The sequence below is a fragment of the Pygocentrus nattereri genome, chromosome 23, assembly GCF_015220715.1.
Source record: "Pygocentrus nattereri isolate fPygNat1 chromosome 23, fPygNat1.pri, whole genome shotgun sequence".
Taxonomy (NCBI): domain Eukaryota; kingdom Metazoa; phylum Chordata; class Actinopteri; order Characiformes; family Serrasalmidae; genus Pygocentrus; species Pygocentrus nattereri.
Genome location: NC_051233.1, coordinates 10,724,651 through 10,739,482, shown reverse-complemented (window position 1 = coordinate 10,739,482; position 14,832 = coordinate 10,724,651). Strand labels below are relative to the sequence as shown.

The window sequence follows — 14,832 nt, the reverse complement described above, 5'->3', positions numbered from 1 at the left end:
AACGTAACTTAATCCAAGGCTAGCCTGCATTTGCATCTGGAAAATGGGCTGCTTCAAAATAACCAAAACAGAAAAAAGTGCCCTGGGGGAGCAAGATTGCGGTAGCTTCATGTCAGTTGTGTCCTACTGACATATAATCTTTTCCAAAACGTAACCCAAGCACGTTTCTCAGCCTCAACAACAAAAATCCTCAAGACAATTAAATAGCCCACTTTCAAAAAGCAAAGTACACAATCTGTACATGATCTGTTTCCATTCAAAAACAGTGGCTGCACCGAGATGTTTTTTTCCCCCACTTAAATGAAACGTTTCCACCATCATCATGTCTAATCTTGTTTTTTTTTCCCTCTCTCTCTTTCTCTCTGTGATCTGCTGGCTGGGCCCAGTAAAGCGAAGCGAATCCGGGGCCCCGAGAGACAACCGGTGGCTCTGGAGAAACACTGCGCTTAAGGAGATCAAAGCTGGACTGAGATGTGTAATTACTGGCGGTTATGAAAACTGGCTGTCATCTTCTGCCATGGATGAGCGTGTCGAATTCGGAGTAGCCCGAGGACAGCCAGGCAGACACGCCTGAAAAACTTTGAACAAGCGAGCGAGAAAAGCAGAGAGTGAGAGAGAAAGAGAAACGTAGGCCCAGAAATGCTCTGAGAAAGTGATTTGTCTTCGCTGTCTCTTTTTCTCCTTGGTGATGATATTAGACATGGAGGTCAGAGGCCACAGGCAATGGAAGACTGAAACTGAACCCCCTCTTTCACACAGAAGGGGTAAATAGATTTACTGAAACAGTGTTAATAACTGCATGAAAAGGTTTTTCATGTAATTTTATCAGCCTACCCAGAGCTGAACAGTCACTTCAGAAGAAAAGCATCCTCAGTCTTTGCTAAGTGATGACTGACTAAGGGTCTGTAATATCAGAAAGAAGAGTAGATTATCACAACGGAGAGAAAAATATTAAAGTAGGTTAAATTTAGTGTATATTCTTTAACAGTTTTAACCATAGCTATCTGCAAAGCGTCTACAAAGATAGCTATTTTTGTGAGTTAGCCAGAGAACGCTTGTTAATCCAGTATTGTTTTAGAGCAGACATGCCCAAAGTCCGGCCCGCGGGCCAAATCCGGCCCGTGCCTAAATTTAGACCGGCCCGAAGCATGTGTCATAAAATCAATAATATGTGGCCCGCTAGCACAATTTCCCACAGTAAACAATACACAGGCATGCACACACAAAAAAGCAATTTTATATTTAACTCTCATAACGTGAGCCCTGTGAGAACTTTCACCCCTGTGGTATTTTTTTAACGCATTTCTAAAATGGCGACTGGTGCGAAACCGAGTAAAAAGAGGAAAGTTGATAACGAGGGCCGCCATTTCCAGGACAAGTGGAAGTCGGAGTACTTTTTCACTGACATACGAAACAACTGCGTCTGCTTAACATTAACAAGAACCGCGTGAGGACAAGACTAAGTGACTCTCACCTGCGCGACTCTCATCTTGCGCATCAAAACCACTGCTTTTGAGCCAGACCTGGCCTGTTTACTGCAGTCGGAACACCATATCACCCTTCTCATTAATACAACAATAACAATAATAAAACAAACTCAATACATGTAATAAAAAAATTCATTCAACTTTCATAAAATCGCTCATTTGTATTTAATTTATTATTATTTTAATCTTTAACTATCCCGGTAATGCAATTGACAATAGATTCTCATTTGCAATATCAACCTGTCTGCAGACAGCAAAGGATATAGTTACATATTTACAAGTTAATTTACAATGGTAATGGTTCGAGGAATGTCAGTCCGAATGGTCGGCCCCTATACATTTTCATCTAACCAAATCTGACCCCCTTTGCAAAAATTTTGGACACCCCTGTTTTAGAGTTTTAGCTGGCTAGCTAGTCTTAACTACATTTTACATTTATGGCATTTGGCTGACGCTCTTATCCAGAGCAACTTACAATTTGATCATTTTACACAGGTAGGCCAAGGTGGTGTTAGGAGTCTTGCCCAAGGACTCTTATTGGTATAGTGTAGGGTGCTTGCTCTAGTGGGGGATTGAACCCCAATCTACAGTGTAGAAGGCAGAGGTGTTAGCCACTACACTAACCAACCACTACACTAACCAACCAAACTAGCTTTTGCTAATGACACAAAACCATTTAGATGTTATACTGTGCCTTATTGTGCAACAACAGATCACATTCAAATACCTCCTTAGCATTTTTTGCAGTCGACAGCAAAATGTAAACTTAACCAAGCTAACAAACACACTAGTTGGCTAAAAAGTTAGCTAACTAGACACACGAGCTGGCTAGTTAATCCGGTGTAGTTTTAGACAGTTTTAGTATGCTAGCTAGGAACTTTGGAACTTAATACTCTAAAGTCTCCATAACTATTTTTATCCATGTAAAATGTTAGTTATAGTAATATTGCATGGGAACTTTTGGGGTTGGCAGCAAAACTGTAGGTAGCAGCTACCATCTTGCAAGTGAGCTAGCGTGAAACCTTAGCTAGTCTAAGAGTTTTAGCTAGTTTTAAGTCTAAATGAGTGTTTCTGGCTAAAAAATGAACAGAAAATGGTCGCAACTCAGCTGCAGCACAGCCACCAGTTTCTCCCTTTACTTCTCTACTCCTGAAACTTGTAACAGGTACATTTTGATGAAATACTAAAGCTGGGGCTGCACCATAATACCAAAGCTGTTAGAGGCCAAGGAGCGGATAGGAAAGAGACTGCCTTGACGAGTCGGAATGATGTATCCCCTTTTCTCTCATTCTTCCTCTGTCTCTCCCTCCCTCTGTCCCCTGGAGGAAAGTAGCATAAAGCCAGAGCACAAAGCGCACCCCTGCAACTCAGGCCTGTTGCGACAGGTCGGCACAGCAACAAAGAGTATCTCGTACGGTACAACACACTCTTTGTGTGGTGAGAGAGCACCTTAGTCAAGAGTGGGTTATCCTAACGCACACACACATACCCACTTCCACATATGCCAGTCTGTTTTCGCCCGTGTGAAAGCAGCAGGCTCGCCACATGTAAAGACTGTGTAATTCCGTGTCAATTACAACAGACGGCAGTGTCTGTTTTGCTACTCAAAATACCTCAGCACCTAGCGAGTGAACAGAGAGCAGAATATACCATTTTGCCTGCTGCCTGTTTTTCCCAGCACTTATTTTACACTCAACACATAACTACTAGCCAGCAAGCCCTATATTAATACTGATCAATTCAAGTTTATTTATATAGCACTTTTTACAACAATGTTGTCACAAAGCAGCTTTACAGAAGTTTGAAAGCATACAAATACAACATATATCCCCCAGAGAGCAAGCCAGAGGCAACGGTGGCAAGGAAAAACTCCCTCAGACTGGAGGAAGAAACCTTGGGCGTAACCAAGACTCACAAGGGGACACCCATCCTCCTCTGGTCAAACAGTGTTTACAATTTAATAAGCTAAATACCAAATAAAAGCTAAGAGGATCTCTGTTTGAAGTCGGGATGGTAAAGCTTTAGAAACTGCACTGGTAGAGGCGGTCTCTGACTGAGGCAGTCTCTGACTGAGGCAGTCTCTGACTGAGTCTTTCTGAAAAGTGGGAGTGAGCTGACACAGTCTCATCCTATCTCAATGCTACTGTTACAGTACTGTGTAAGGACAGGCTAAATCCTTAAGGTTTGGTGAGATTTGTCCCTAAGAGTTAAGACAAGACATGTCTGTTGTCTTGAATCTTTCATTTTGCCCTGTAGCTATGAGGCTAAAACAGTTCCGTCTGCTGAAAACAGTATTAGCGGTCATTGTCACGCCTGATTTCTGCCTGTGCTTCTGTTCATTTAGCATTAGTTTAGCTTCATCAAGATATTATTGTGATACACAGTAGGCTTTTCTGAGCATACTGCAGATAACGTCAGTACTTAAAGAACTACATTTTTCATTAAAAAGACAACATAACGTGTCGGATAATTTGTACAGTACAGTCTGAGAAATGTTTAATAAAATCATTGTGCTATGAATTTTTAATAGCTCTTTTTAAAAGTTACTACTAGTGCATTGTGTGTGTTCTACCTACTGTTCTACCTACTTGATACACTTAAGGCAAGTGTCCGATAACTTAGGCATGTAGTTTGACTGATGCTAATTGGTGTAGATCAGATTTCTGTCGCCTATATAAGCCTCGTAGCTCCAATGAAAAACTAAAGAAGCAAGCTGATTACATTTGGAGGAACCAAAAGTAAATTTCAGCCTTTAGGTCAATGTGAATTTATTGGATTGTCCCCCCTGCTGGCTTTAGTAGGACTGCCATCTATCTAGTGCTGCCCTGCACGTAGTCTTCAAAACGAAAACATCTGGCAAAGCCTGGCCTTTGAGCGCAGGCCCAACAGTTTACAAGCTCGCAAATCTCTCACCTCCACTACAGCCTGGGTGGGGTAGCTGGCACATACATCATGCACACAGTCCCCTCACCAGGGCTTCGGTGGCAACATCTTTTCTTGTCAGCCAGACAGCGGCAAGATCTCTGATGAAATAAAAAATTATCCTATCATGATAAACATGTGTGTCATCGGCTCTTTGCCGAGGAAGATTTAGGGCCTCTGTCATCGCCAACAAGGAAATTGATGGTGCCGAGATTGAGAGGCGTGGGGGTCATTGCGGTTTAGCATACGCCATCTCGCTCACTTGCTTGTGAGCTTCTGCCAAAGTGGGGGAGTTTAGAGTGCAGTCTTGTCCAAACAAGCTAGTTGTATCAGAGCAGCACTCTGAGTGATGCTTAAGGCTGACATGCCTGGCAGGCCAATGCCTAACATTGACTGCTTTTAGACCTACTACTACTAATGCTACTACTATCTCTATTACTTTCACTTCTAAAAATATAACTGTATCATCACTACTACTACACTCTTTAAACGGGTTCTTAAAGGGTTCTTTAGCAAAGGCAATGCTTCTATTCAGAACCATGAGTTCTATATAGAACTATTTCATGCTTAAATGGTTCTCAGCATGGTAATATAGTTCTTCAGATCGATGGAGAATGTGTTGGTTCTACATAGACCCGTTTTGCAAATGGTTCTATATAGCATCAAATAGCATCCTTCTATTGTTAGCATTCTTCTGTTGTTATAAGCTTGACATCAATGTATTGGCAGCAATATATAAACCCATTTAGTGCTATATACAAACCATTTTCAAAAAGATTCCATGTAGAACTATATGCAACATATTCCTCAACAATCTGAAGAACAATTTCATTATGCAAAGAAACATTCAAGCATGAAATGGTTCTATATTGAACGTGTGGTTTAGTGGTTTAGTGAGCAAGAAAATAGAAATACATTTGAAAAATCTTATCTTAACCTTGTTCCACTGACAAACAGAGGGGAGTGATGTGTGTGCTGGTACCTGGACATTGCATTGCAGCCACCAACATAGCTACAAGCCTATATCTTACCCTCATGGTAATGTATTTTTACAAGAAGTGCGCTTTTCCTCCTGTATTCACTTCTGTGGGAAAGAAGGCTATTTTTCCACAGCTCCCTCACTGATTGCATGATTCATTTTTCATTGCATCTTATGCAAAAATAACCAGTATCAAGATACTTTATTTACTCCAAGATTCTGTTGAATTCATGATTCTGTTTTGAAGCCATTTTTCACACAGTGCAATATGCTGTAATTACACCCATAACTATTACTACTACATCTTTCCTAAAAGCAGAGCTGTACAGCATCAAATTATGATTTTAAATCAGGAATTCCAAATCCTGAAGACCAGAGGTGGTCAGGTGGGTAGTGACAGGTTACAAGAGCATGTTCTAAGTATTATGAGATGATAACACTTTTGAAATCACTTTTTCCATCTCAGCCATTTGCGTGTAGTCCATTCTGTTCTGTTAACATCACATCATCCCCCATCTTCAGGAGCTATCTCCCAATTAAATTTGATTCCATTCCAGACACTTTTTTTTACTCAGGTTTTGTACGTACTTTTGCTTCCACTCAACTCAATATTCCATTAAGTCGACAAGATGTTTATTCTTGTGGTGTTTTCTCTGGAAGAGGTCACACGCAACCAGCCATTCCATATCTAATCCACCTCAGCCTCCATCGCCACAACAAACTCACTAATCCCATACCTGCACGAGATAGCTCCCAACAAACTCTGATCTCTAATCTGATACCTTTTCACTCTAGTTGCTTTTTGTAGAAACTTTTTGTTCTACACGAGTCGATATTGCACTGACATGACACATGACAAGATGTTTATCTTTTCTGGAAGTGATGTGGAAGAGATCACAAGCAGAACTGCTCCACAACACCCTCCTGACAGATGAGGAGGATTCCATATCCAGGCCACCAAGGCCTCCATCACCACTCACAGCTGCAGAACCCAGTTCCAACCAAACTCTGACTCCTAGTCCTATTACTGGTTGGTACTTTATATTCCAGTGACATGACAAGATGTTGATTTCTTGTTTGAGACTTCTCTGGAAGAGACATGTAAGACAATTACACTTCCTCTCCAGCATTCGGATGACCAGACGGATGACCATTCTTGGCCTCCATCACCACCACCCCCTGTAAGCTCCTACCTGCATGAGTTTGCCCTCGGCGTATCCGGCGCTGCTGCCGGCGAACACGCCCTCCAGGGTGATGGGCCTGGCCGTGGGCTCCTGCTTCAGCACTGTGACCTTGATGAGGGCGCGGGGCGCCGAGCGCTCCGCCTCCACGGCCGCCGCCAGCTCTAGGCCCGCGTTGCCCAACGCCGCCTGCAGGGCGGCCGCCAGCAGCCACGGCCACAGCCCGGCCAGCCGCCGCCCGGAGACCCTCATTGGTCCGGCTGCATAATGCACGGACCACACGGCGAACGGCAAGCTCCACACGGCTCTCCTGAGGGGGGTCTCTTTGCGAGGTGATCGCAAGTGGGTGCCTTGGCTTCGTCCTTTAAGAATCAAGACCAAGTCTACTGCTCTGGCCTTGCATGGTCCAGAAACTTGGAAAAGGCAAAGAGAGGCAACTGCTGAGACAACTCTTGTAGGAGGTCAGGAAATGCAGTGGGCATTGTTACAAGGTAAAGAGGAACGTGCACTGTGATTCAGGAGGGTGATATTACTCCATATCACATGCATAATAAACCATCAAGGCTAATTAATCGATAATTAGCGTTGGCTAGCCTGTATCGCTCACAGGGGAGGCCAAGCACAGAGTGCATGAAGAAGAGCGCATAAACTCTGCTGAAGTGTGCATTGATCCAAGCCTTCAAACACTCAGCAGCGGGGGAGCCGCTCCGCTTTGGCTTAAACACAGCAGACTGGCATGAACTTCTTCAATCACGACTTCCAGATCAGCTCCAGAACGGCAGTTACTGGCAGCCCAGGCTGCAGACTGCAGACCGCAGGCAGCCAAAGTTCTGCACCTCTCCCTCCTCGCCTTGAATCTCCTGTCGTCCTACTCAAACTCCTCTGTGTCAACTTCACATTATTCCACTCCTCGGGGCTCTGTACGTATCCACTTGGCGTCCAGGGAATCCAGAATGGAGCAGGTTGTCGAGGTAGATCCTCCTTCCAGCTGTATTATTTGTATCCGAACACGGCAGATTTCCAAGGGCTCGTAATTCCAAAATACAGGGATCGGGAAAGTCAGCGTGCTTCCTTCAGCACTAAACTAAGCTTCTCTTTGAACGCGGTGCTGCCTCACGGGGCTCCGCCGCACCGCCAGCCAGTCCAGTGTCGGTTAAAGCAGGAGATCTGCAGAAAGTTTGGATCCGCTGTTGCCAAACTGACTGAGTCGCTCCGCTGAAGCTGGAGTTTCAGTCCGCTTCAGAGTCGGACAGGCAGGTCAACCGCGATCCACAATCACGTGTAATCCGCGCAGCCGAGTAGTGATTGGCCATCATGTGAAACCTGTTCGCTGCCCGAGCACGATTCCCATCTCCTCCAGACGGAGCTCCTGAAATCCGGGATCCTCTCGAAAGAGAAGTTCCGCTGCTTCATAAACAAAATCAGCGCTCCAAAAAACGTTGTTCGCTGTTAAGACGTGGACATGACTGAGAAGAGAAGGGGGCTTCAGGGGGACGATAGCGGGTTTTTGGAAGAAGCTGAAGAAGTTGGAGAAAGTCCCAGCGGCGGTTAAGTGTTCAAGCCCGGCCGAGCGTCCCTCCCTGGGGATCTAATGGAGCGCCTACCTGCGGGCTGAGTGGCGCGGAGGGTGGAGCAGAGGCGCTCCGCCATGCTGAGAAACAGCGGCCGATGCCTGGCGCCCTCTAGCGGACAGCGCTGGAACGTACTGTGGGTAGCTTACATGAGGAGGTAAAGCAGGAGTCACCAAACCTACTCCTGGAGATTTAACTGTACCCTACAGGTTTCACCTCTAGCCCAAATCTAAAACACCCCCTTCAACCTACTTCTGAGGGAAATAATTAGACGGTCCAGGTGGAGCTGATTAGGGATGGAGCTAAAGGCTGCAGGAAGGTGGATCCCCAGGAGCAGGGCGGTCACCTCTGATGTAGAGAATGAAAAATGGCAGCTGTCCATTTATGTTTTGGATTCTGGACTCTAGGATTATCCAGGCCCCAGTACAAAAGAATGTCATCCATAAAAAAAATAAATAAAAATTGCATCTATTTAATAAAAAATTAATGTAATTTGCTCATTTACTTGCTGTTGTGTCTCAACAAGTCAATGCTCTGCTGACGTACCATTTTAACCTAAATGTTTACCCTAGACTGCTTATTTAAAATGTTAAAATGAGAGATATTGCATGCCAGGTTTCAGACTGTGAATGACCTGTTTGAAAATCCATTACTATGGACGTGATGTATTAAGCGGAAGATAAATAGAGCATTGCTGAAGGCCCCGCTGTACTATGGGCCTCAGTCTGATTGCCCCTTGCCTCCAGCCTATGTAGTTACACCTCTGTCACTGTATACTAAACCTAATTTTCATGTGTAATAAGCTTATTATTGCCCATATATCAGTAAACGAGTGGCCAGACTGTCAATGTTTCTGAAACCACCACTGTCCTACATACCAGGTATCACCAGTTTCCGCTATTCCTTTCCTCAACACACCTATTCAGCTCATTAGCTAATTGGCAAGCCTTAATGAGTTAAATAAGCTTTGCTAGGCAGGAAATAATTGAAGTTGTGTCACTAGCGACACTAGTGGGTCCCAAGGAGCAGACCTGAAAAAGCAATAGTACTAACCTACTGTATTTAATACACTGAGTTGCCAAATATATTAGGTACACCTAATTTGTTCATATATTGGACATTTTATCAAGTACACCTAGCGTACAGGTACACTCTGTAAATGCACATCTGTCTGTTGCTGTACAATTTATCAGCCCATTTCAACACCTCCATCTATGGAGAAAGACCTCCACATGACCACTGCTCAGAAATTATTTGGATGCTTGGTCCATTTTCAGCTCAGCAGTGGTTCCAAAATGATACTGACAAATGTATCAGGCACAACAGGATTGCTGGAGTTTTTAATCAGTGTGTGCCATTTTATCAGACATCTACCCTGTCAGTAGACCTTGTTGTAGGTGTACAGTTTCCTTGTATATGTATATGTTTCTCTGCATGATATGTGTTAGCTCTCTGCTAATTAAGTAGCTAGTTTGGTGAGTTTCCTGCTCAAATACACCTGATTTAACTCATCAGTTAGTGCAAGTGTGAGGTTAAGTTGGTGTGTTAGAGCAGAGAAATCACACTACGCTTTACGCCTCATTACCACAAACCTGTTCTCAGTCTTGTCTCAGTCTTGACATAATTTTGACATCCAACATTATTATTAAACATCAAACAAAATAAAACAGTCAGTTCTGTACATGTTGGAATTAAATCTGTTCACTGGTTCCAAAATTCAAACATCCTCTGGGCAGATTGTTATTATTTCTATGTTTTTAATCTAATAAAAATAGATGTATGTTGTTTGATTTGGATTCTCTTGACTTTAGGTGGTGATTCTGAATAAGCTTATAAGAAGAATGGACAGAGAACAACCTCACTATTATTTCGCTGCTGTTGGATCAAAACCTTGTATCTCCCTTTTTTGTCATTTCTTAGTTTTTTTTTATTATTCAGAAGTGCCTGTAAATTTTATGATGAAACCCCCCCCCCCCCCCAAAAAAAAAAAAAAAACGACCCAAAATGATGTGGAAAAATGTCTGGTTCCATTGACTTATCTTAAAAATAAATAATGTTTTTCTTTCTCCTGTAAAGTTACTATTCTGGAAATACAAGTTTTTGACCTGACAGCAGTGATTTGCTTCCACAAGGAATGCAAAGTTAAAGTAAGACAGTTACATTACAAAACCTGTATTATATTTTGTAAAATATAACAATATTTATTCATATTTATCAAGTATAATAAATGATAATGAATGTAATAAAATGGCCAGTGAGCGAAGATACAATGTAGGTGTACCTAAGAAACTGGCAGCTATCAGTGGTCTATCAGTAGTCGCAGTTTGCCCCCTACAGTTTAAACCATGAAACTACAAGCGATTGTTCAATTGAATAATTCAAATGCCTGCAGTTTTTACTTGGATGGTTTTGCATTTATTCAAATACCAAATAAAACGGCTATTCATTACATGTCAGATAAAGTGGCCTTATGTAAAAATAGTATTCCTCTTTACTTTACGAATAAAATAATAAATAGTAGTTTTAAAATCTTAAAAGGTTAGTTGCTAAAAAAAATTATATTCAGTTCAACATTGAAAATATTACTAATTATAATTAATTATATAATTTTATAAATATATAAGTCTCTAAAAGAACATATAATAAACACCTCTTGTTTAAAAAGATTGACATTAAATATAATCTGTAATGCATAAAATCAAATCATCAATGAAATATGTAAATCTAAAATGAATATAACTATTTTTGTATAGATAAATAAAATCGTTTGTCCAGCCTGTAACACAGAACAGACTTCTTAAGAAACAAAAAAAGCTATTAAATATACTTCTGCTGTCATGCATTGCTCAGGTATGTTCTATTCAATAAAATGTAAGAATTTGTCATTACCGCCACACCAATTAGAACTGGATATAAAATACAGCCTATTGAACTTAAAATCATTCAGCTTACAGGAGGAAGGGATGTAACTACTACACTGTAAATAAAGTGTGGTGTCTTAAGCATACATAGATGCTGGTGCAGTATCTTCAAGGTGAGTTGTTGTTTTGTTGTGGACTGATTGTTCTCTATCTGGCTCCTTCCTTGGAGGGATCAGCAACAGCAGGGGCCTGAGCAAGGAGACATAAACACATCACGTCACAAACAGCATCACTCAATTACTGCATCTGTAGCACTCAGTGAATGGCAGTCATCATGATTTTTCCTAACCTTTAGAGAAGGTTCCAATTGCGCTGCCTCTGATTGGCTGGATCCTAGTTCCAAGCCTTTGTCAGTCCCCGTCTCTGAACGGCTGGAGTGGGAACCCATGGTAATGGAAATGCCTGATGATACATTCCCTGGCACAGTGATAATGATGCCGCCCCTAGGAGCAGAACTGAATGAGGGGCTGGACTGTACCGGGATGGGCCTGGAGACCTTAGGAAAGTCATATTGAGCTGAAGCTATGGCAGATGCTGGTTTGGAGGTACAGGCTGTGGAGCTGTGGAGAGGCAGGCCAACTAGATGGTTCTCTGGTGTCAAGGTGGTAGGACACTTTTCTGGAGAAGAAACTTTCACCATGTTCATCACCTTGGGTGAACCCTGAAGCTCATCCACAATCTTGAACACTGTGTCCAGGTTCACATCAGTCTTTTTGGACATGCTGTCACCTGACAGCCAGTCTAGATTCTGACCACTAGAGTGAAGGTAGCCTGCTGCGTAGGTCTGGTGAACAAGTGGTAGAATCCAGTGAGTTACATGAATTACATGCATCATTATTACACTTACAAGGGCTAGACTGCTTTATCAGATCTTGTTGTCATGTACGCTATGAAATCATGCAGCGATTTGCATCAATCTGCCAACAACTATCATAACATCAAAAATTGTGTCTATACTAGCATGTAGCTTAATCGAGGAATATTTTTTAAAGATATTCTATTGTTTTACAATGATGTAGTCCTGTTCTACTCTATTAATCTTCACATGCTCCTCTTATGCTGACCAGTTTTTATTCATTCATAAACTCCTTATTTACCACACCTGATTAAGTCTATCAAGATTTTATGATCATCTGAATGTGAGAATCACATTGATATCATAAAGGCTGCAGTGAATGTCTGCATGATCATCACCGAAAGTATAACCAACTGAAGTCGATTTACAATGCAGTACTATTTCACTCAATGACAGGAAGTGGGGGTGGCATGGGGGGAGGTTAAATGTTATCTTTTTATTTAATGTTTTTCCTTTCCCTGCTGGCGCATGGTGGCCTAAACCTACCAAAGACATTTTCAAGAAAGGCAAAAGGGTTTGGTATGATGAATCATGCTTTATAGGGGGTAAAGTGCAGAACTATGGAGTCTGCTGGATGCATTAACACATTTTGAGTTGGCATTCATTTAACCAGAGAACTAAAGAATTCACTCATTCTGAAATTTTTGTGAATGACTATAAACATACAAGCATGTTGTAAGCATACAAGAACAAGAGTGGACTGCAATGTGGCAGTAGAGCCAAGCACCCTTTATTTATATTAATTTCCAGTCAAAATGGCCATTAAGAGCATGTTATTCATTTTTCAGCATCAGAAATAAATCATATTCAGAAAACATCCATTCAACACAAAATTAGACAGAAGCTTCAATAACTAAATATAACAATAGTCTTTTTCAGTATTTAGTGTGCCCACACTTTACCTTTATTACAGCTTCCATACTCTTCAGAAAAGCATATTTTACAAATTTTTTGAACTGCAGTTTTGGAAACTCCTGTTTTTTTCATTTATTTTCTTTTGACTCATCCCTTTCTCATGCAGGTGGATTATCTTATATAATCTCATCAGAAATAAGCTTGTACATCATGGCTGTTTTGACTAGAAATTAAATAAATGAGGGGCAGTCTCTAACATCGGCAGAGTATAACAACTGTAAAGATGTGCTGATATGCATGTCTGTTAATTCCTGAAAGACATAACACTTTCACAAATTTCCTTTTGTTTCCGAACTGTTGCGGTGTTCAGTTTGGAACACAATTTTAAGGCTCAAAATGCCAAATTAAATATTGTTTAACAAAGAACAGTGTAAAGATTTCTTGGGATTAGTATAAGTGGACTATTTAGTTCTTACCGGGTAATAGCCATAATGGGAGTATGAGGCAGCTGGCTGATGGGAGCATGCCATGTTTGCATCCGAGGAGCCAGGGGGGCAGCACTGACCCACTGCAAAAGGCCAGACATACATGTTAAGTAAGTTTTAAAACATGGTAAGTTCAGAAAATCAGTAACAATACATCATGTTACAATTCGAGCATCCCACTATTGTAACCTGTCTTCACCTGGTGAGTAAAATCCTGATCGGTACTGTGGAGGAGGATGTATAAAGGTACTAATTTTGGACCCAGCAGCTGAGGAGCTCTGGGAGCCCTGTGGAACATGCACAGAGGTGGGGTTGGACTGAACAGCATATGCCATGTCTGCTGGGAAGTGGTGAAGCACATAGAGCGGAACATCCTTGTCAGTGTAGAAAGCTGACGATGAAGAGGAACTGTCGTGGCCCATGATCCATGCACTGGATGGTGTAGATGATCGGTCATATGCTTTCAGCTGCTGAGAAGCATTGGAGTGACATGGGTAAGGACTAGAGCTTATCTGCCTTTGATGGACCTGTCTAGCCAACACTGAGCCTGATGATAGAGAAATCCTGTGATAAGCTGTGGTAATGACCTAGCATGGCTAGAAGTACAGCACCTATTATTGACAGGGTAGTGAAATTAAGGAAAGAAACTAGAAAAGTTAACTAGCCGTTGTTGATATTAGATACTGTTACATATATTAAAGCATCTCTTAATTAATTTAATTTTCAGGTACGCCCACTGTAGAAACTAGTACGAATTCCTCTCCATATTCTACTCACCTCTATTGACACTTTTATTTCACAATGCGTAATTTGGGGTTCTATACATGCTTTCAATCACATTGAACATACAACTGACCTCTTTTCTCAGCTGTTATGTTCCCTTCAGGAGAATTCAGCAAAAAGCGATGAAAGCGGCTCGGTGGCCGGCAGGTCACCTCTAGACCAGCCTCTAGCTTGGCCTTGTTAATACTAGTAAGTCTTTTTAAATTGACCAGCAGCTCAGGATGGCCCTGCTTGAAGTCTGGGTTATGGAAATTGTGTACAATGTTGTCCGTGACTGGCTTGCCTTCGATCTGCTTTTCCAAGATACCATCACCAGGTTTCAGTTTCCTGAAGCCGTAAAGGTTCAGCTGACGAATGAAACTGGTGAAGTTTGTAGTTTTGAAACACTCTGGTGATTTGCCTAATGCTCTGCGGCCTGGTGAGAGCAGCTCTGCCTCAAACAGCTGTTGATCAATGATGACTGCTTCCCCATGGGAGTCCCAGCGGATCGAGCAGATCTGGGGGTTATTCACCAAACACCACAACCTGGCAGGGAAGTTGTAGGGGTTGATCGGGAGGGTGAGAAGAGCTTCGTCTATCTCCATCCTACATGAAAACGTCCTCTATGAGATCTTTGTGTAACTAGGAGAGATTAAAGATAGAAAGGCAGCATCATTTGTAACTAAGCCCATTTACACTCTTAAAAAGACAGTTTCTCAAGGGTTCTCTAGTAAAGGGAACGGTTATATTAAAACAATGACTTCTATACAGAACAATTTCATGCTTTGCATGGTAAAAAAGTTCTTCAGAGTG

At 42.0% G+C, this 14,832-nt stretch overlaps 2 protein-coding genes across 2 annotated transcripts in view; both read right to left on the bottom strand.

Annotated features, from left to right (window-relative positions):
• Nucleotides 1-8,146, bottom strand: part of LOC108413265 (E3 ubiquitin-protein ligase RNF43) — a 163,031-nt gene extending 154,885 nt beyond the window's left edge. The window contains exon 1 of the mRNA XM_017685700.2: nt 6,582-8,146. Within this exon, the coding sequence (XP_017541189.1) occupies nt 6,582-6,821 (240 nt within the window). The 5' untranslated portion in view covers nt 6,822-8,146. The remainder of the gene's footprint in view (nt 1-6,581) is intronic.
• Nucleotides 8,147-11,208: 3,062 nt separating this feature from the next.
• Nucleotides 11,209-14,624, bottom strand: hsf5 (heat shock transcription factor family member 5). Its single transcript, XM_037533686.1, has 5 exons — nt 14,114-14,624; nt 13,457-13,804; nt 13,249-13,340; nt 11,351-11,845; nt 11,209-11,250 (listed from the first exon to the last, which is right to left on the bottom strand). Exons 1-5 carry the CDS (start codon nt 14,622-14,624, stop codon nt 11,209-11,211), a joined length of 1,488 nt encoding a protein of 495 aa, XP_037389583.1.
• Nucleotides 14,625-14,832: the final 208 nt, after the last annotated feature.